The sequence below is a fragment of the Podarcis muralis genome, chromosome 12 (genome assembly GCF_964188315.1).
Source record: "Podarcis muralis chromosome 12, rPodMur119.hap1.1, whole genome shotgun sequence".
NCBI lineage: Eukaryota > Metazoa > Chordata > Lepidosauria > Squamata > Lacertidae > Podarcis > Podarcis muralis.
Window position 1 is genome coordinate 2,187,494 of NC_135666.1, and position 23,020 is coordinate 2,210,513.

Here is a 23,020-nt window from a genome sequence, read left to right on the forward strand (position 1 = left end):
GACCCTTTTGCTGGGAGTTTCCTGAAGGGATCTGCTTCACTTGGAAAGCCAAGAAAGAAAAGTGTGTGTGGATTCTGAACATGGCTGCCAACGTTTCCCTTTTTTAAGGGAAATTCCCTTATTCCGAATAGGATTCCTCGCAAGAAAAGGGAAAAGTTGACAGTTATGATTCTGAAAGCGGAGGAATTCTGGAGGAAGAATTAGAAGGAGCTGGGAGATCCTGCACGGGTGGAATCTCATGAAGAAGAGCAAGTCGGAATTATGGGGGCTGGACTTGTGTTGTTTTCTTTGCGAAAAGAAAGACTCGGGTTTCTAAAATATGGCTTATAAATCTCTAGCCTGGAATGTGATGGACTCAATATGAACTCCGAAAGGCATAAGATAACACATGTATTAAGAAAGCAGAAATGAGTTTTAATAAGCTTGCAGGAGACCCACGTAAAAAGGACCCGTGGAAAATGGTTAATCAGTAAAGCTTGAGGCCAGTAATTTATACCTTCAGATAAATCGAAAAAAGACATTGCCAGGAAGGAATAAAAGTCCTGGTGTTACAGGCAGTGGCGAAGGGGTTGTTTAGACAGCCTTTCTAGGGAGAGAGAAGCTTGAAAAGCGAGAGAAATGAAGAGAAATGAGGGCGAATTAGAAGAAATCCCCCGATAAGCGAGGCAGCCCAGGGATACTGCAGCCTGGCCTGCCAGGAACCGGCCTCCTTGGCGCCTAAACCTGAGGCGAGGCTCAGATTTCGAAAGGCGGGCAGTTGGGAAAAGGCGGGAAAAGTCGTTTCCCTCAGAGCCGCTGAGGGGAGGAAGGAGCGGGGGGGAGGGGCTCCTCCTCTCTTGCCCCTCAGAGACACAACGGGGACCCTCTTGTGGGGGGAGCAGAAAGGGGGGCTCTCAGACAAGGGGGCGGCAGGGGGGTCTCTCGTCTCTCTCCCCCCCTCACAACCCCATTGCGTTCCTCTCATGGTGGAAGGCCTTGGAGAAAAGAAGCGACCATGCCTGCCTTCAAAGACGGAGGTTCTGTTTCAACCTCTGCTTGCAAAAGCAAAAGAAGGGGGTCCCTTCGGGGAATGGTGGATCTTGACAACCTGAGTTGTTTCATGTCTCACAACCTGAGTTGCTGGAGACACTACAGATGAGACAAAGCAGATGTTGGACATGACAAGTGGGAAGACTCCCTCAGAGGCGCCTTTCCCTGCTGGTGTTACAACTAAAGGAATGTGAACTGGAATGTGCGCTCCCTCTTTCCAGCATGAGCTGGGGGGTCTTTGCCCATGCAGTGCTTTGACTCCTTTCACAGAGACATCTGAATCCCTCTGGGAAAGATCCCCTGGACAGTTTTTGTCTAACAGGCCCCCCCATAAAAGTCCCACAGGCAGGAATGGGGAAGCCCAGGAAGGTGGGGAGAGGGAGGGGTGCATGTTGCTCAGGGGGCAGCCCCTCACCATGGGACTCTCCCAACGCCAGTTAAACAGAAGAGGGACACCTGCCATCCTTTCCCTGTGTTTCCAGCCAGAACACCAGTTTACACTGGGCTCCCAGAACCATCTGACCCCATTTCCCACCTCAGAAGCCTCTGCATTGGACAGCTGGCCAATCCGCTTTCTTCACCCACTTTCCTGAGGGAGTTTTCCTGCTGAGTCTTGGCTGCTCCCCCTCCCAGCTTCTTCTTCATTTCTCCTTCATTCTCTTCCTGTTCCTCTATCCCCCATTGTTTGGGGGGTCAGCTGGGTCCCCCCCCCCCATGGCCAGGAGGAGCCCACAGAGTCAGCAGTGCTAGGAGATGGCATTTCCCGCCCTTTTCTGAAATAGGCAGGAACACCGTGTTGTATCTTCTGGAGGCCCCAAACGCTCCCAGAGATGCCATGGCTCCCCTGTGGGCCACATGGGTCCCACGCTCTTGGGGTTTCTCCTCCTGGCTGAAGGAGGGTGGCACCTCCACAGGGCAGCCTCTTTCCTCGCCATGTTTGCCCAACAGAGGAGGCCTCTCCATTGGAAGAGGCCAGGCAAGCGGCTTCAGAAGAGGAAGCCATTTTGGAGAAGAAACAAGCTTGGCTGTTGTCTGCTGAGGGTCTCCTGCCTTTCTTCCAAGGCTTCCTGGGGGCTGCAATGGCCAGAGGAAGAGACAGCCCCCCCCCAGCCTGAATCCCCTGCAGGGCTCTGGGCAGCAACCAGAGCCTGCATCACTTTCCTTTCCCAAGGCCTTGGAGGAACCTTGGGGTGCGGAAGGAGGAACCCCAAATGGAGATCAGGCTCCTGACAAATGGGGAAAGGAACTTTATATGGCCTCTATGAAAGAAAACTCTGGGTTGAGAGACTACTCAGCAGCCCAACTCGTTGGGGTACAAGTCCCCCACTGGTCCATGTGGTCAGTAAAAGAAGGAAATTCCAGCCAAGTAATTTGGAGCAAAACAGCAGTCAGTAGACTTAGAGTCTTTATTGTTGCGCAACAGGTTCAAATAGCAGTATGAACTCTGAGCATGGGGCGACATTAACTTTTAAGAATTTCACACCATATCCCAGAATATCCACCCTCCCTTCCCCACAGGTGGGCGGGGTTTGCAGCACCGAGCGGGGCTCACCTGGGCGGGTGCCACCTACCTGCTTGATCCGGGCTTTGACCTGCCCTTGGCCAGGGAGGACAATGGACGGCCGGCTGTGGGTGGGCCTAAGGCCAAAAGAAAAGAGGATGACTCCGTTGCTCAAGCCTCTTTTGCTCTTCTTCCTTCCAGGATCAGGATCAATATCAGGAGCGTGTCCAGGCGGCTGGATTGAGGCAAGTAGCCGGCCTTCTTTGCTTTGCCTGGATGGGGGGTGGGGGAGAGATTTGGCCTCTCCACCAGGCTAGGCTGCATTTTTGGCGTGCTCGGTTGGGCACGTTGCGGCCTTTTCGGCTTTTTTTCCGCGGCATGGGAGGGAGCTTGACTGCTCTTCCACTGGCTGCTGGCCTGAGCCCCAGCGGGGCTTCTAGTGCGGCCTGCTCGCCTTTTGCGGCGGCGGGGAGGCATCGCTTAACGCCGGCCCAGGGCCCCTGCTGACCTGGGAGGACGTCGCGGGACCGGCTAGGCCGCAAACACGGCCTGATTGCCTTTTGCGGCAGGAGGGGGGATCATCAATACATTGCACAGAATCATCAATACATCTTTTTTTAATATATATATTTATTATTTTTCCAAAAACACTAAAAGAAAAAAAACAATACAAGACATCAAATTAACAAAACAAGGTTAAGGCAATAAAATAAATCAACCAATTTCGTTATCCCATCTTTCATTCACTTATTTTCACGACCTCCTCACACCTCCCTTTTTGTATTCCACTTCTGTTAGTTATTTTAGCAATTCCTTTCCATCCTCCTCTGTTTTCAATCCTATAATTATCTTAACTCATTCTAACCTTATTTTTCCCCCTTTAATACTCTATTAACCTATCTATACTTAATTCCTTATAATATTTCTACTAAAGCCATATTACTTCATTCCAACATTTTTCTAACATTCATTAATTTTACAATATTTCTGTAAATAGTCTTTAAACTTTTTCCAATCTTCTTCCACCGAATCTTCTCCCTGGTCTCGGATTCTGCCAGTCATTTCCTCCAATTCCATATAGTCCATCAACTTCATCTGCCATTCTTTAGCACCAATTGGCCGACCATCAATACATCATTGCTACATCGCTAAATTTCAGAAAGGGGAGGGTTACACAAGATTAGCATAGGCAAATGTGCCAGGATAACACCCAAGTATAATATTAGCATAGGCAAACATGTCTTAAGTACCCACCACCCAAAAGTACAACAGAACTTCCTTTGCATGTCTGGAGCCTGAGGCAAGTCGGTGATGAGATCTGGCTTCCCTTGGAGAACAATGAGCCCAGCAATTGTCACCTCTGGGCATTTCCTGGGTTAGGAGGTGTGTATACATGTCTTCACGCTCCGAGAGGTGGCAGGGGAAAGAGTCCTTTTTCCAAGGGCAATGGAATGGAGGAAACTGGCAAAGGAGGTAATTTTATATTTTTAAAGCTAAGTATCTTCCCTGAGCTGTCAAGTTGAAAGGATAAATTCAGGCAGAATATTTGTAACATTTAACAATTTTAATGATGTGCCCCCCCCCTGGTCATTTCCATCACACATCTTTCCAGAATAGTCTAGGAATTGCCTCCAAGGTCCAGGGACTGATCTGCCCTGGCTTCCTTCTCGGAGGTCCCTTCCGAAGGAGAAGGGGTCCCAGGTCTCCATGGAGGGGAAGCATCCCTGAGGTCTGCATTTGAGGCCGATGCTTTCGCCTTTCAGGCTCCGGCCACCTTCTCTGTGGTGTTTATATGTGAGCTGTAGAGATGGGATCACATGCAGACATCCCCAAATTTCATAAGGATCCTGTGAAAAAGATGGGTTCTGCTTTGGAATAATGCCCCCCCCCAAACCACCTGCAAAATGAACTTCACAGTATGAAAAAAATATGTTTTAAAATTTGTCGCTGATTCATTTTTTGAATGTTTTAAAGAGTTGTTCCTACCAAAAATTTTAGTGTTTCAGTCTCATTATAAATCATTTTCATATTTATTTTTTTAATTCAGTCATGTGTATGTAGGAGAAATTCAAAAAGAGAATCCTAGACTGGAGGTTACGCGCAGAAAACCAAAAGAAAAGGAGGAAGTGTCCAAGTGGAAAGATAGGCCTTTATTGAATACAATTGTGCCTGCAAAGAACCACATCCCAAAAAGTGTTGCCACAGAAACTAGGGAGCTAAAGATGCTCTTCTGGCAGAGGGGTAAAATGTCATGACAAAATTCTTGAGGGTAGAAACTGGAAAATACATTCAAAGCACTGATACGGTTTCTGACCGGTATGAGTTCTTTGATGGGAAGTGAGATGAACTGTGACAAAAGCTCTTTCCACGCTCATGGCATTGAAAAGATTTCTCCCCTGTATGAATTCTTTGATGGCTAGTGAGCTTAGCCCACACCCGGAAGCTTCATTTAGTCTTCATCTTCTATGTGTTAATTGTTCCCTTTGACATATAACTAATATTGAATAGTGGTCTTAGATTGTTCTCAGTTGTATTTCCACTTTCCTTTAAAAAAAAATAAAAAAATTATTACTTTCCAACAAATTGAACATACATAGAAAAAGAAAATAAACAGTACAATACAAAAACAATACCTAACACTAAACTAACAAAAACAATTTAAACTAAGAAAACAAAACAAAAACGATTTAAACTAAGAAAACAAGACAGAAACAATTTAAAACACATGAAATAATTTCAATCTTTCATTCACTTATTTCCATGACCTCTTCACACCTCCCTTTTTGTATTCCACTTCTATTTAGTTGTTTCAGCAATTCCTTTCCATCTTCCTCTGCTTTCCATCCTATAATTATAATAACACATTTTAACCTTATTTTTCCCTTTAATTCTCTATTAATCTATACTTAATTCCTTATAACATTTCTACTGAAGCCATATAACTTCATTCCAACATTTTTCTAACATTCATTAATTTTACAATATTTCTGTAAATAGTCTTTAAACTTTTTCCAATATTCTTCCACCGACTCTTCTCCCTGGTCTCGGATTCTGCCAGTCATTTCCGCCCTTTTAAACACAATTCAAGGATCCAAAATTAGTTTCAGTTTTCTGCTACTATTTGTTCTTTTTTTAAAAAAGACCCAAAAACTGTAGAAGCAATATAGAAATAAAGTATTTATCTTGCTTAGCTAGCTGTCACTGAACATTCCAAAAAACTTCAATCCAGCAGGCAGTCCGATTCCAGGTCAGAGTGACAGAATTCTAACTCTCTTCACTCTCTCCTGCAGGTCTGCTCAGTCCACAACTTCCCCCCTCTTCTCCTGCCCTTGAGGGGGGGAAATGTTCTTTACCGTTGAAATTTTAGTCTTTTGCGAAAGGCTTTCCAAGGCTTCAGCTTACAGCCTTTTTGCCTCAGTCTATTTACAAAAAGGGGAAGGCGGACTTCCTGTTTTGATCCTCCCTGCTTCGATGCCAAATTGTATGTTTAAAAGTCTAATTCTCCCGTTCCAGCTCTACTCACAGGTAATTACATTAGGTTCAAATTGTCCACAGGAAAAAGTCAGCACTCTCCGGCAACAGCTATGCAGCTTCACTCTGTTAAAGAAGCAGACGACTCGAAGCACCGCGCTACTCACCCCACGTCGCTCCGGAACCCCGAAATCGGGTTTCCCTGCGAGTAGGGGAGGCGCAGAAGGTGCCCGCCGAGTCCCACGTTCACAGGCTTCTCCCGCCTGTGATTTTTCCCGGGTCTCTGCCTTCACCGTAGCGGTCAGACCCTATTTTTCACGGGGCAAATTCCTCGGGTCAGAGGAATTCCACCATTGCTGATGGCACTGACCCGGAAGTCCCTGTATTTCCACTTTCCAACAAAAGAGCCAATTCTTTTGTTTCCCACACCGCATCTCTTCTACATGTTGAGTTTTAAGCATTATAATAAAATGTATATTCCCTGTCTAATGGATGTTTGTCTCCATAAGTCCACTAAGTTGTTGTCATGTACAAAAAGGAATTAGGCATTTCCCCCTCCTTTTGTGCCCAATTTCTATATTATCCTGCCTAACATAATGAAACAGCCCCATTTAGATCTCCCATTAACATTATATTCCCTATAAAGTTTATATCCCCTTTATAAAGTTCAGATGTCCTCATTGGGAGCATATATTCCCAAAATTATCCATCGCTGCCCTCTGACGAAGAAATGACCAGTCCATAATTTTAACGGTAGGTTTATTGTAGCTGTGAGAGACAGAATAACAACAGGAAAATCCCCAAAAACCCAGAAGACAAAAGTCAGAGATTGATGTGCATTATAATGAGTGAAATAAGTACTTGATCCCCTATCAACCAGCCAGATGTCAAATCTACCTGGTATCTTCACTGTATGTAATAAACTGAGATTAGAAGCACCTGGTGTAAGGGAGAAGTCTTTTTTTTATTATTATTCTTTTTATTAATGTTCCTTTATCATTGCACCAACAAAACTTTACAAAAGAGAATAACGAAAAAGGAAAAAAGCAAACAAACAAAGAAGAAAAACAAAAGGTACACAAAATGCAGCAAAAACCAAAACCCGAAATAACAGGTGCAGAAAAGACAAAAAGAACAAAAAACAGTTGAAAGTTTACATACAGCACTTAACAATCAGCCTCTACTTCCTTCCTTACTGGTTTCGGGTATGCGTTTTTGTACATTACGCTTTACAGCTGGTGTTGGTTTTTTGTTTGCGCGTCGAAAGTTTTATAGTAAACCTGCTATAGTTGGTAAGTTTCTAAAATTGCTTTCTATGTATGCTGAAAATTTGATCCATTCCTCATTTAACTTTGCTTTTTTTTTTATTTCTAATTCTTTGTGTCATTTTTGCCAGTTCTATGAAGCCATATAATTTCGATTGCCAATCCTTTACTGTTGGTAAATTTGTGTTTTTCCAATTTTGGGCAATTAACATTCTGGCTGCTGCTGTTGAGTATTGAAATAGGATTTTATCTTTATCCTGTATCTCATTTCCCACCATCCCTAACAAGAATGCCTCGGGTTTTTTAGGAAAATTGTATCTAAGTATTTTTTTTAGTTCGTTATATATCTGATTCCAGAACTTTTTTACTTCCTCACACGTCCACCACATGTGAATAAAGTTGCCCTCTTTTATTTTACATCTCCAACATTCCTTATTGCCGGTCTTATACATCCTATTTAATTTTTCCGGTGTTAAATACCATCTGTATACCATTTTCTCTAGATTCTCTCTTATTGCAGCACTTGCCGTGAATTTTATTCCCTCCCTCCAAAGTTTTGCCCATTTTTCATATTCAATGTTATGCCCCAAGTCTATCCTCCATTTAACCATGACTTCTTTGGTTTCTTCCTCCTTTGTGTCCCATTCTAATAAAATGTTATACATTTTAGACACTATCTTGGTTTTATTTTCGATTATTTCAATTTGAAACTTGGATTTTTTTTCATTCATTCCTGATTTTTTATCTTCCGTCCATAATGCATTAATCTGGTGGTATTGTAGCCAGCCCTTCAGCTTCTCCTTTAACTCCTCATATGATTTTAATTTCCAGCTATCTTGCGATCTAATTAGTAAATCTTCATATGTCAGTTTTTGTTCTTCCACATTTATCCTCCTGATTGATAAGATATTTGTAGGGGATAGCCACCAGGGTGTTTTCTGCTCTAACATTTTTTTGTATTTTTCCCAAACTTCATAAAGAGAGCCTCTGATGATGTGGTTTGAAAATCCTTTGTGCACCTTCCCTTTGTTTAACCAAAGGTAGGCATGCCAGCCGAACCTATTGTCTACTCCTTCTAGGTCCAATAGGTCGGTATTCTCCAGGGTTATCCAATCTTTGACCCAACATAGACAAACTGCTTCGTAATAGAGTTTTAAGTTGGGAACAGCAAGTCCTCCTCTCTCCTTCTTGTCTGTAAGCAATTTGAATCTAATCCTAGGCCTTCTGCCTTGCCATATAAATCTCAAGAGAGTTTTTTGCCATTCTTTAAAAATTTTGGATCCTCTTATGACCGGGATATTTTGAAATAAGAACAGCATCTTAGGTAGTACATTCATTTTTATCGCTTCCATCCTACCTAGCCATGAGAGTTTAACTTTACTCCACACATCCAGATCTTTTTTAACTTTGTTCCATGTTGCTGAGTAATTATCTTAGATTAAATTTATATTTTTTGATGTAAGCCAAATTCCTAGGTATTTTACTTTACTAGCCACCTTAATTCCAGATTCCCTCTCTAATTTCTCCTTTTCGTCATTATCCAAATTTTTTGTCAGCATCTTTGTTTTGGCTTTGTTTAATTTGAAACCCGAATGTTTCCCGTATTCTTCTACTGTCTCCAGGGCTTTATTAAGGCTTTCTTGCGGTTCTCCCAAAGATAATATCAGGTCATCCGCATAAGCTTTTAATTTGTACTCTTTTAAGCCCACTTTAATCCCTTGTATCTCTGACTTTGATCTTATTTTATTTGCCAGGATTTCTAGAACCATTATAAACAAAAGTGGGGAGAGAGGACATCCCTGCCTCGTTCCTTTCTCAATTTTAAATCTACTTGTAAGGTTGTTATTTATAACCAGCTTGGCAAATTGGTTTGAGTATATCGCCTGTATTCCTTTCAGGAACCCGCCCTCTATCCCTGCTTTTTCCATGGTTTTTAACAAAAACGACCAAGAGACATTATCAAACGCTTTTTCTGCGTCTATAAAGATTAAAGCTGCCGGTATCTCATTTTTAATCTCAAGATATTCTAGTAAATCGATCACATGCCTCACGTTATTTTTCAGGAATCTGTTGGGTAGAAACCCCGCTTGGTCTTTATGGATTAGAGTTGTTAGGTACTTTTTCAATCTGTTTGCCATGATGTCAGCGTAGATTTTATAGTCGTTATTTAACAGGGATATTGGCCTATAGTTCTTGATGTTCAATTTATCTGTGTCTGGTTTGGGGATTAACGTTATAAAGGCTTCTCTCCAGGACTCGGGTATTTTCCCTCCTCTCAGGATGTTATTCATAGTATCGCATAACGCAGTTGAGAGTTGATTCCCCAATACCTTATAATATTTAGCCGATAAGCCATCCGGCCCTGGTGCCTTCCCCAGTTTCATTTTTTTCATCGCATTTTGGATCTCCTCTATGCTTATGGGTCTATTTAATTGATGTTTTTCTTCTGTTATGGTCCTCCCTTCACAATTTTCTAAGTATCGTTCTATTTGGATTAGGTCTTCCTCTCCTTTTTTATATAGCAACTCGTAGAAATTGAGGAAGTTTTTTTGTATTCTTTGTGGGTCTGCTATCAATTCATCCCCTACCATTATCTTGAGAAAGCCAAAGTCACCTTAAAGGAGTACTTTGACCTTAACCTCAACACCGGAGTAAATATAGAAGTGGTGTGGGATGCCAGCAAAGCGGTCCTAAGAGGCCTTTTCATCCAGCAAAACAACTATAAGAAAAAAATAAGACAGCAAAGGAAGGAAGAAATTTTGAAACAGATAAAGGAGAATGAGAAAAAACTAATTATAAATCCAAAAGATGAACAAAGCCTACAAACAGTAAAATTACTGCAAACACAATATTCAATGTTAACGAATCAGGAGATTGAAAATAAAATAAAAATAATGAGGCAAAGATATTTTGAGTCAGCGAACAAAATTGGGAAATTTTTAGCGTGGCAATTAAGGAAAAAACAAAAACAGAACGTGTAAGGGAGAAGTCTTACCTGTTATCCCAGGTCGTTACAGTACCTGTGCAAAAGACACCTGTTGACAGAAGCAATCAATCTTACCAGGGCATTGAAAATGGGTCGAGGATAGGTATTCCAGCATGAAAATGACCCAAAACACACGGCCAAGGGAACCAAGGAATGGCTCAAGAAGCACATTAAAGTCCTGGAGTGGCCTAGCCAGTCTCCAGACCTTAATCCCATCAAAAATCTGTGGAGGGAGCTGAAGGTTCAAATAACTACACATCAGCCTTGAAATCTTACTGACTTGGAGAGGATCTGCAAAGAGGAGTGGGACAAAATACCTCCTGAGATGTGTGCAAACCTGGTGGCCACCTACAAGAAACGTCTGACCTCTGTAATTGCCTACAAGTGTTTTGCCACCATGTACTAAGTCATCTTTTGCAAAGGGATCAAATACTTATTTCACTCATTATAATGCACAGCACATCAATCTCTGACTTTTGTCTTCTGGGTTTCTGGGGTTTTTCTTGTTATTGTCTCTCACAGCTACAAATAAACATACCATTAAAATTAAGGATGGCTTATTTCTTCGTCAGAGGGCAAACAGGCAAATTTAGCAGGGGATCAAATACTCACCCCCCCACTGTAACTCCTGACCACTTTTGTCCTTTATTATGGTAATTTTTGCCTGAAACGTTCCTATCATATTTCCAATTTTCTTGAACAGATCTTTGGTGTTTCCTGTTCTATTGTTATATGATACAAATGTGATAAAGGGTATTTTTAGTTATTCTCCCCCGTCCCTTTCTCTTTCCCATTCAACTGTGTTTGGTACGGGTTGTTTAATAATTTTTGCTTTATTACTTTTCTTTTTTTGGTCTTCCCTCTGCATGAATTCTTTGATGGGAAGTAAGATGGGAGTTCCGATTGAAACTCTTTCCACAGTTCAAGCACTGATAGGGTTTCTCCCCTGTATGAATTCTTTGGTGCAAAATGAGAGACTGCCTGTGACTGAAGCTCTTCCCACATTCCAGGCATGGATATGGTTTCTCCCCTGTATGAATTCTTTGATGTGAAGTGAGACTGTGACTGAGACTGAAGCTTTTCCCACATTCCAGGCACTGAAAGGGTTTCTCCCCTGTATGAATTATTTGATGGGAAGTGAGATAACCTCTCTGACGAAAGCTCTTTCCACATTCCAAGCACTGATATGGTTTCTCCCCTGTATGAATTCTTTGATGGGAAGTGAGATTGGAGCGCTGACTGAAGCTTTTTCCACATTCGAAGCACTGATAGGGTTTCTCCCCTGTATGAATTCTTTGATGGGAAGTGAGACTACCCTTCCGATTGAACCTCATCCCACATTCCAAGCACTGATAGGGTTTCTTTCCAGTATGAATTCTTTGATGAGAACTGAGATGGGAACTGTAACGAAAGCTCTTTTCACACTCAAGGCATTGAAAAGGTTTCTCCCCTGTATGAATTCTTTGATGGGAAGAGAGCTTTGACCTATCCCTGAAGCTCTTTCCACATTCCAGGCACTGATAGGGTTTCTCACCTGTATGAATTCTAAGATGGTAAGTGAGATTATTGCTGAGACTGAAGCTCTTTCCACATTCGAAGCACTGATAGGGTTTCTCCCCTGTATGAATTCTTTGATGGGAAGTGAGATATGCACTTTGACTAAAGCTCTTTCCACATTCGAAGCACTGATAGGGTTTCTCCCCTGTATGAATTCTTTGATGGGAAGTGAGATGTGCACTTTGACTAAAGCTCTTTCCACATTCGAAGCACTGATAGGGTTTCTCCCCTGTATGAATTCTTTGATGGAATGTGAGACCCAGCCGGATACGAAAGCTCTTTCCACACTCATGGCATTGAAAAGGTTTCTCCCCTCTATGAATTATTTGATGGCTTGTGAGCTTAATCTCCTTCCGGAAGCTCTTTCCACATTCCAAACACTGATATGTTTTCTCCCCTGTATGAATCCTTTGATGTGAAGTGAGACTACCCTTGTGGTAGAAGCTTTTTGCACATTCTGTGCACTTATAAGGTTTCTCTCCAGTATGAATTCTTTGATGGGAAGAGAGCGCTGTCCCCTCCTTGAAGCTCTTCCCACATTCGAAGCACTGATAGGGTTTCTCCCCTGTATGAATTCTTTGATGTGAAGTGAGACTACCCTTCTGCCTGAAGCTTTTTGCACATTCTGTGCACTTATAAGGTTTCTCTCCAGTATGAATTCTTTGATGGGAAGAGAGCTCTGTCCCCTCCTTGAAGCTCTTTCCACATTCAAAGCACTGATAGGGTTTCTCCCCTGTATGAATTCTTTGATGAGAACTGAGATGGGAACTTTTTCTGAAGCTCTTTCCGCATTCCATACACTGATAGGGTTTCTCCCCTGTATGAATTCTATGATGGGAAGCGAGACTGTCCTTCCGAGTGAAACTCTTTCCACATTCTCTGCACTGATACAATTTCTCCCTACTCTTTGTTCTTTCATGTGAAGTGAAGCTATCACTCCTAACGAAGCTCTTTCTTTGATGGGAGGTGGACTGGGAGCTCTGACGGATGTTCTCTCCACACTCTGAATATTTATATGACTTCTCTGCTATGTGGATTCTGTTCTGGTCCCCCTTGTTCTTCTCTTCCAATTCTTCACCATCTGCAATGAAAAGAGAAGCTAATTAGAGCCTTGGAAAGAAATGGCGCTCCAGATTATTGAACAAAGTCCCCCCCCCACCCGCGAGACTTGAGAGTGCTCTGTTTCAGCCTCAAGCAGACATCATTGGAGTCTAACTTAATGTCACTGTCGATGTGTGGCATCTTTGACCCCCACCCCCCAGCATTTCTGCATGCCTGCGGGGCACCTGACTCTTGAAACCGGTGGGGCCACACTGCCAGCATACTGTGACAGGGGCGCAGATGACACAGAAGCATCAAATCCAACACCTGACCCCCCCCCCCCCAGCAATGCACTGCCATGTTAGTGTAAGTCATGCAAACTCTGCATCGCTGTCCTGGACCCAAACCCCACTCAGAGTGAAGGCGACATGGTTCACATCCGTTATTGAACAAAGTTAATAAATGCTTGTGACAGAGGAAGAACTGGAGAGAGTTAGGTGTGAGGCCTTACTATAGTTTTCACTGCCTTTGTTTATTGATATTAACTGACATATTGCTTGGCTTTAATCTGGGATAGATTTTGTTTGGCTCAATCCTGGAATCCACTCCATCTCCGAGGTCAGTCAAATGTAGACAGAAGCCAAAACAACAGACCTCACAGAAGTTATTTCAACTTCCCTAAAAGCTCTGAAGCCAATATTGAAGGAGGCCTGGAGCTTCAGGCTAGTCTGGTCCTTGTTTAAAAAGGCATGACTAGATGGAAAACATTCACAGAGGAAAGAGTTGATATCCCTCCATTCAGGGTTCACCGTGGGGATGTTAGAATCCCAGACGCTGTTGGTCTCCCTCCAAACAGTGGAGGTTCAGGCAGGCAGGTGGAGGAACCTGAAAAGGTGCTCCCCTTCTCCATCTCCATCTGCATGTCTGTCTCCCCCCACCCCCAAACTGAGCAAGCCCCAATACCTCTCCAGCTCCATCCATCCACGTCACCAGATCTCTTTGAGGTCCCTGAGAGGGAACGCTCAGAGGTTGTGGGAAGGGATGCGGGAGACAACCTGACCAGGTCAACCGTCCATCTTCCCCCTTCCATCCTCGCTAGCTTTGCAGGATCCGTCTTTTTCATCCTTCCTGATGAGTCGGGGAGCCTGGGAGAGAGGAAGAAGCAAAGGGAACCTCAGAGGCCCTGCAGGGATTCTCCTGCCCTAGATATTCTCCTGCCCCTGGAGAAGCACAAATGGGGCAGCCCCTTCCCAACAGAAGCCTTTTTCCTAAACATCTCCAGTGGTTCCAATTTCACCTGTTTGCTCCTCACCCCACTTCCTAAGGCTGGCATGGTCTGCACAGTAGTGAAAAGAGAGTAGATCCCATTGAACTCAGTGGGGCTTATTGGACAGAACTTGGTGGCAAAACCAGTGGCACCCTGTCCCCAATCCTGAAAACTGCAACCCCAGAGCATGGGCAGAAAGTAGACAAGTAGCTATTACATGTGGGTGCCCCTATGCTAGGTGCTTTGAATGTAGAGCCCAGTTCACACTCTTTGAGCTCTCTCACTGCAAGCCAGGCAGATGTTGTGGCCCTATTTGCCTCTGTCAGGGGTTGCCTAGGGACCAAATCTGTATGTGGAAGCAGAGGAGCTGGTGATGCCACATTTCTGAAATATCATGAGACGAATACACCACTCCTCCTTAGATATTGTCTGTGTTTATACACAACCCTTTTAAGTCTCCAGTCTCAAAATGTGGCCCCCACCCTGGCATGGAAGCCATCAAAGTCTGATCTTCCACATGTCCTAAATCTGTAGTGTTCTTAAGAACACCAGGCATGTATACCCTTTATAAACTCCAGAGGTGAGCTTTACGCTCTTCTTGTGACAAGATTCCCAAAGGCTGAGGGTAGCTTGAAAGAACTCGCCTATTTTGAGACTGCACCAATTTCCATTTCTTGTTTATCAAAACCCACAGACGCTCTGCTAGATTTTTCCAGAAGGTTTTACAAGTACCTTTCAAGATGGTTAGAATTTTATTACAGATAGCCAAAAAGGATTTTATGTGTTCCATGTCCTCTGTTAATAGTACAAGCCACCCAAAGACTGATAATCCCTCTTCATTTGTCCCAGAAGGTTGGGAGAAGGAGTCTTTTATCCTTGTTTAGCATTTCCTGAGGATAGATCTGAAATCTGCTTTCACATTAGTTTGTCTACTTGTTTAGCCTGAATAGGGGAGAGACATGTTTTGTTGCATCTGGGGCAGAGGAAGTGGCCCAGTTGTGCTGCTGCAGATGCAGAAGGGCTTTTCTTCTCCCTGTGCTCCTCCCATCTGGAAATGTTCCTGTCTGGCGATAGCCTCTGTTCAGAAATGTGACTTATTCCTCTTTCTGAAGGGGGTTTCTTTGCATGCCCCCATGCAGTGGCGTAGCAAGGTCAGGTGTTAGCTGGTGCGGAAAATTTCCTGTCACTCCCCCCCCCCCCCGTTGATTTTGTTTTGACTTTATTTCATATTTTCTTACAAAGGAATGTGGATTCTGGGCCTCTGATAACAAGTAGGCCACTGTGGACAGATACTTAAATCTACAAGATGGGTTGTGTTTTGGCTTCTGTTATTTTATTTATATTTATTGTTTATTTAATAAAGTTTATTTTTAAAAACCTGCAAAACTGTTTACCAAAACATAAAACAAATCAAAAAAACACAGCAGTAAAATCAAGAAAAATTAGCAACCCTACTTTAAAACATACAAAATCTAAACCATTAAAACAGATTATAATTACTTCAGCTTCCCAAGCATCTGAGTAAGCTTGCCTAAACAAGACTGCTTTTAGTAGTAGTAGTAGTAGTAGTAATAATAATAATAATAATAGCAGCAGCAGCAGTGAACAGCTACAGATAATAAGGGTTGCTAACTTGAATAAAATATTAGGAGGGAGTAGGCATCGGGCATAGCCAGAATTTATGTTAAGGGGCAGAATCTCATTTAATTAAGGATTTAATTCTCCCCATCGGACGCCCATGGACCCAACTAAGCCCCACCCTGCAAAGCTGATCACAAGATGAGGCGTGCACACACCAGTTGAATGACAATGCCCATTAATGGGGGGGGGGCTCAAATATTTCATTTTTTAAAAAAAAATATTTATTGGCTTTTCACAAATTATAAGACACACAAAATACACAACACACAGATACACACACGAAAACAAACATGCATAATTTCAAATCCTTTTTTTTCTTATAACTTACTTCACCGATTTCCCCATACTTCCCCTTTCTGCATCCCAATTCTCAAATTATTTCAGCAAATCCTCCCCTTTAATTTTATCTACTTCCGGTCAGCGCCAGCAACTAATGGTGGACTTCCCTCCGAGTTCCGAGGGAGTCTGCTCCGCGAGTTCGGGTCTGGCCGCTACGGCGAAGCGGGGACCCTCAAAAATCATAGGCGCAGAAGCCTGTGAACAAGGAGACTCGGCAGGCACCTTTGCGCCCCCCCAAACCGCGAAGGAGCCTTTTTAAAGGCTCTGGAACGGCAGCGGGAGTGTGGCGCGGTGCTGAGAGTCGTCACCTAAGCCCGTGGAGCGAAGCTGCGTCGCCATTGTCGGAGAGCGCTGATTCCTTCCTGAAATTGGGACTGAAAGTAACTACCCGTGAGTAGGACTTAAAAGAACTACCTGGGTTTGAGCTTTAATTATTACAATTTGGCCGGAAACGGGAGAGGCATAAAATAAGCAAGTCTGCCTTTCCGGACTGCATAAAGTTTAAAGCAAAGAAAGGGCAAAGCTGTAATCTGAGAAGGCTACTTGGAAACGAGTAAACTCGACATTAGATCTGAAACCCCCCTCTTGCATGCAGGAGCAGAGGGGGAGAAGGAGGACTTTTGATACCTGTATGGAAAGGAATCATTGAAAATTTTTTATCTGCTGTCTTAAAACCCTGGGAACGGACTGCCTAGTTAGGGAAGCTGAATAGAGAACTGTCACTTTGAAACTCTTTTGGTTTGACATTTAATTTGACTCTGTGAAAGATACAGAACCTTATTGTCAAGTGAAACAAATTTGGAACTGTTACAGTAAATTTTTGGAGACATTGGGGACTTTTTAAAAGAGACAGTTTGTTGCAAAGTTTTAGGGATTTCTCCCCCTAGAGGACTCTGTTGGAACAGTTGCAAATTGGACTATAATAGTTAAGCACTGGAAATTTCCACTTGAAAACAATCTACAAGTCTGGGAACGACCTTGGCTGGTTGTGAAAGTGTTATGGCTCACAGTTATGGCTGATAGAATCACCAGATCTGGAAAACAATATACGACTAGCACTTCGCACCAGCAAAGGGCTTCGGTTTCAGGTACAGTAACAGCTGCAGCTGGACAGACAAAAGTAAAAACAATGTCATCGGATCCTGTGGCACATGCTCTCTGCAAAATAAATGAGTCCCTGGAATTCCTGACAAAACAGGGTGCGGAATCCAGTAAACAATTGGCAGAGGTCTCAGCAAAGCTTGATTTGAATACTCAAAGTATAAATGAACTTGGGAAGAAGGTGAATTCAAATACTCAGATTATAGAAAAACTTAGAAGAATCAGCTACAACTCGAAAGATTGCAGAAGAAGCTAAGGTTACTGCAGAGGCTACACAGGAAAAGATAACACCAGTCTATAAAAAGTTAGAAGACCATGAGCTGGCTTTGTCCATGCTTGAATTGCAAAGAAAAGAGAGAAATTTGAGACAAAGAGCAGTGCCTGAAAGTGAGAAAGATAATTTGGTGGACTTCCTTACAAAAGAATTTTTGGACTTTTGGCAACTGGACCTAGAAAAGGAAGGATTTAAGATTGTGGCCGCTTTTAGATTGGGCAGGAGACAAAACAGAAAGAAGCCAAGGGACTGTTTGATAACTTTAAGATCCAAAGAAGAAAGGGACAAAATATTGAATCTGCATTTCCAAAGAAATTTGGAAATTGAAAATTCTTTTGTGGAGATTTTTAAGGATATACCCAAGTACATTTTGGATGCAAGAACTCACTATAAAGACCTGGTCGAATTACTGAGAAAGAATAGAATACCCTTCAGGTGGGAATTTCCTCAAGGCTTATCTTTCAAATACAAGGGAAGGAAAACAAGAATAAAATCAGTGAGTGACATAGACCAATTTTTGCGAGAGAACGAGGAAGACCTTCTGAAAGAAGTGGTTGAAGTGGAACCAACCCCAGCAGTAAAGGAAATAACAGATATCTTAAATCTAACATTTGGATTGAAATCACCGACGGAAGACGAACAACTACTTGGAGCAGTAGGAGGGGAAAGTAAATAACGGCAAGATGGCTCTGCAACTTCTAAGCTGGAATTGTAACGGTTTGAACCTTCCTCGAAAGAGGAAAAATGTGTTCCATTTATTGAAAAAAGAACATTTGGACTTGATTTGTTTACAAGAAACACATGTGACAAGGTTACACAGGAAACTACTTATCAACAAAAGATTAGGACAAGAATTTATTTCATCTGATAAAGTCAAGAAAAGAGGAGTTGTGATTTATGTAAAAGAAAAATTACTACCGAAATTGATGTTTAAAGATAAAGAAGGGAGATTCTTGGCAATTGAAATTCAAGCACAAGAAGAAAAATGTTTGATTGTGGGAATTTATGCACCAAATGAGGGGAAATCTGAATTTTTAAAGAAGTTGCATGAGACCTTACTGGATTATTTGGATTACAATTTAATTTTGATGGGGGACATGAATGGAGTAGTATCTACAAATATGGACAAAGCACAAAGACAGGTAGTCTCCAAAGATGGGAGACTACCAAAGACTTTCTTTGCAATGACGGAAAACATGGACTTGATTGATATTTGGAGAACAAAGAACCCTCTTGAGAGAGAGGGAACTTTCTTTTCTGAAGCAATGATGACATGGACTAGAATTGACCAAATTTGGGTTACTAGTGGGATGGCTCCAAAGATAAAGAAAGTAGAAATCTGCCCAAAAACTTGCTCCGACCACAATGCTGTAAAGATGGAGATGAAGTTAACAACAGCTGGCTCCTTCAGATGGAGGATGAATGACACCTTATTTAGAGATGAAGAGGTCTGCAAAAAGGCCCAAAAAACTTTGAGAGATTATTTTGAAATAAATTTAAAAACAGATGTTGAAAAAAGAGTAATTGGGGAAGCAAGTAAGGCTGTTATGCGTGTATTTTTAATACAGCAAAATACAATAAAGAAGAGAAGCCAAAATGAGAAAAAGGACAGGATCTTGGAAAAGATAAAAGAAGGAAAAAAGAAACTGAGATCTAAACCGAAGTCCCAAGAGATTTTGAGAGAAATTAAGCTATATCAGACGCAATATATGGAATTGATGAACCAAGAAATAGAATGGAAGATTAAGCAAATGAGACAAAGGACATTTGAATCTGCAGATAAATGTGGCAAACTTCTGGCTTGGCAATTGAAGAAAAGACAGAAATTAAATATGGTTACAAACCTAGAGGTTGAAGGAAAGAATATTTATAAGCCAAATGAGATCAGAAATTGCTTCCAGAACTATTTCAAAAAATTATATTCGCAAGGGCCGCAGAAAGAAGGGGACATGGATGAGTTTTTGAAGAAATATGGATTACAAAAAATTTCACATCAGAGTAAATTAGATTTGAACCAGAAAATAACTGAACAAGAGATAGAAGGTGCCATTCAAAATATGCAATTGGGCAAATCTCCAGGACCAGATGGGTTGACTTCCAGATATTACAAGGCTTTGAAGGAGTGGTTACTACAACCTCTGAAGGAAGTCTGTAATGAAATTCTAGAGGGGAAAAAGGCACCAGAATCGTGGAAAGAAGCTTATATCACTCTCATACCGAAAACAGAGACTGAAAAGACTCAGCTTAAGAACTACCGCCCTATATCATTACTTAATGTGGATTACAAAATTTTTGCAGACATTTTGGCAAAAAGATTGAAAAAAGTACTGATGGAAGAGATTCATAAGGACCAAGCAGGCTTTCTTCCAGGAAGACATTTGTCAGATAATGTGAGGAATATCATAGACATTCTGGAATTATTAGAAGTGAATATAAACACTAAAGCAGTTTTGATATTTGTGGATGCGGAGAAAGCTTTTGACAACATTTCTTGGAGTTTTATGAAGAAGAATCTACATGGGATGGGGGTAGGCCAAGGATTTGAGAATGGTATGGGTGCAATATATTCTGAACAAAAGGCAAAGCTAATTGTAAATAATGTGGTTATGGAAGAATTTAAAATTGAAAAAGGGACACGACAGGGGTGCCCAATATCCCCATTACTTTTTATATCAGTCCTGGAGGTTTTGCTAAACATGATTAGAAGGGACCAGCTGGTTAAAGGGGTACAGGTCGGAGCTAAACAGTACAAATTGAGGGCTTTTGCAGATGACTTGGTACTTACTTTACAAGAGCCAGACACTAGCACGAAAAGGGTTTTAGAATTAATTCAAGAATTTGGTCAAGTTGCAGGATTTAAACTGAATAAACAAAAAACTAAGGTATTGGAGAAAAACTTAACAGCTATAGAAAGGGAGAGGTTCCAGAATGAAACGGGTTTAACTGTGGTTAAGAAAGTGAAATACTTGGGGATTAACATGACATCTAAGAATGTGAATTTATTTAAAGATAATTATGAGAAATGCTGGACAGAAGTTAAAAAGGATCTAGAAATATGGTCAAAGTTGAAGTTTTCCTTGTTAGGCCGAATTGCTGTTATTAAGATGAATGTATTGCCTAGAATGTTATTTTTATTTCAAGCATTGCAAATTGTGGACAAGATGGATTGTTTCAAGAGGTGGCAGAAAGACATTTTGAAATTTGTCTGGCAGGGCAAAAAACCCATAATAAAACTAAAAATTTTAACAGATGCGAAGGAAAGAGGGGGATTTGCCCTGCCGGACTTTAAACTTTATTATGAATCAGCAGCTTTCTGCTGGTTGAAAGACTGGCTGCTTCTTGAGAACATACGACATTTTGGATTTAGAAGGTTTTAATAACATTTTTGGGTGGCATGCATATTTATGGCATGACAAGGTTAAAGAACATAAAGCATTTAAAAACCATATTGTTAGGAAAGCATTGTTTAATGTTTGGACAAGATATAAAGATTTACTTGAAAATAAAACCCCAAGGTGGTTGTCACCGATGGAGGCAAAGGCTGCAAAAAAGCTCAATATGGAGGCCAAATGGCCAAAATATTGGGAAATTTTGGAACAGGAGGGAGATAAATTGAAATTACAGAGTTTTGAGAAATTGAAGGCTAAAGTACGAGACTGGCTCCATTATTATCAAATAATGGAGGTTTACAAACAAGACAGGAAATTTGGCTTCCAGGTGGAGAAATCAAAATTAGAAACAGAACTGTTAGAACCTAATACTAAGAATTTGTCAAGAATGTATAACTTGCTGTTGAAATGGAACACACAAGATGAAACAGTGAAATCAGCTATGATAAAATGGGCACAAGACATTGGTCATAACATTATGTTTGTTGACTGGGAACAGTTGTGGACCACCGGTATAAAGTTCACGGCATGTAATGCCTTAAGAGAGAATATTATGAAAATAATATGCAGGTGGTACATGTCCCCAGTCAAGCTTGCAAAAATCTATCACTTGCCCGACAATAAATGTTGGAAATGCAAAGAAACTGAAGGTACATTCTTTCACCTTTGGTGGACGTGCCCAAAGATTAAGGCCTTCTGGGAGATGATATATAATGAAATGAAAAAGGTACTTAAATATATCTTCCCTAAGAAACCAGAGGCTTTTCTCCTGGGCATGGTTGGCCAATTGGTGCCAAAGAAAGACAGAACCTTTTTTATGTACGCTACAACAGCTGCAAGAATACTCATCGCAAAGTATTGGAAGACACAAGATCTACCCACTCTGGAAGAATGGCAGACGAAGGTGATAGACTATATGGGACTGGCAGAAATGACTGGCAGAATTCGAGACCAGAGGAAAGAGACGGTGGAAGAAGATTGGAGGAAATTTAAAATTTATCTTAAGAAATATTGTAAAATTAATGAGTGCTAAAATGTTGTGGTTATAGAAAATAGGTGATTAGAAAGGTAAAAGATTATGTAAAAGGGGCTCAAATATTTCATGGTGGAACCAAAGGGACTTTGGTGCTCTGGGGTATGCCAATCTATGAGGAAGAGAAGCAGGCTTTGTTGCTCTCTCTCCCACCATCCCCCCTCCCCACTTTTTGGGCTGGGTTTCTACATCATTCTGGCAGGCAGAAATCCAGCAGGTCAGGAGGATTTCCTGTCAATATTGTTGCTGGAAAGTTTGCAGTGACTGTGAGCTTCCATTGGATCATTGTAATGGATTGCATTACATTGCATTTGAATTATGGGGCAGAGTCCCATGGACTGCAAGAAGATCAAACCTCTCCATTCTGAAGGAAATCAGCCCTGAGTGCTCACTGGAAGGACAGATCCTGAAGCTGAGACTCCAAGACTTTGGCCCCCTCATGAGAAGAGAAGCCTCCCTGGAAAAGACCCTGATGTTGGGAAAGATGGAGGGCACAAGGAGAAGGGGACTACGGAGGACCAGATGGTGGGACAGTGTTCTGGAAGCTCCCAGCATGAGGGAGGCAGCGGAAGACAGGAGGGCCTGGCGTGCTCTGGTCCAGGGGGTCACGAAGGGGTTTCTGCACCAGGTCAAGGAATCTGTTGCCCCCCAATTACACCCCCCCACACCCACACCTGTATTTTGCCCAGCCAAAGGTGCAAGTCTACCTGAAGCCCAGGAAGGAAGCAGCCAAAGGTCCTTGATGACCTCCCTCCACCCCCCCGGGCGCCCCACCTTCCTTCCCCGGCTTGTTCTCCCCCTTTCCTGCCCCTTGCCCAGCCTCCTCCTCCTCGCCGCCCCTCTCGCCCCAACTCCTCGAGCGACGCCCGCCTGCCATTTCTCCCCTTCCTTCGCTGCTGCCTCTCCTTTGCCTTCTGCCCTGGCTCTCCGCTCTCTGCCATGGGGGTCTCCCTGCCCCCTGGGACCCCCTTCTCCCCACGGCGCCCTCAGGGGGAAGAGAGAGGAGACTCACCCAGGAAGCTTTGGCCAAGGGAGAGCAGAAAGCAGCAGCCTCCTCTCGGCTTGCAGGAAGGGAATTGGGCCAGGGAGGACCTTCACTTCCGGTGCCCTCTAGGAATCCAGCTCG

At 42.5% G+C, this 23,020-nt stretch overlaps 1 protein-coding gene across 1 annotated transcript; it reads right to left on the minus strand.

The window, feature by feature from the left end:
- Positions 1-3,477: 3,477 nt before the first annotated feature.
- LOC114607299 (uncharacterized) lies at positions 3,478-23,009 on the minus strand. Its single transcript, XM_077916636.1, has 3 exons — positions 22,907-23,009; positions 13,814-13,995; positions 3,478-12,890 (listed from the first exon to the last, which is right to left on the minus strand). Exons 2-3 carry the CDS (start codon positions 13,971-13,973, stop codon positions 11,089-11,091), a joined length of 1,962 nt encoding a protein of 653 aa, XP_077772762.1. The 5' UTR covers positions 13,974-13,995; positions 22,907-23,009; the 3' UTR covers positions 3,478-11,088.
- Positions 23,010-23,020: the final 11 nt, after the last annotated feature.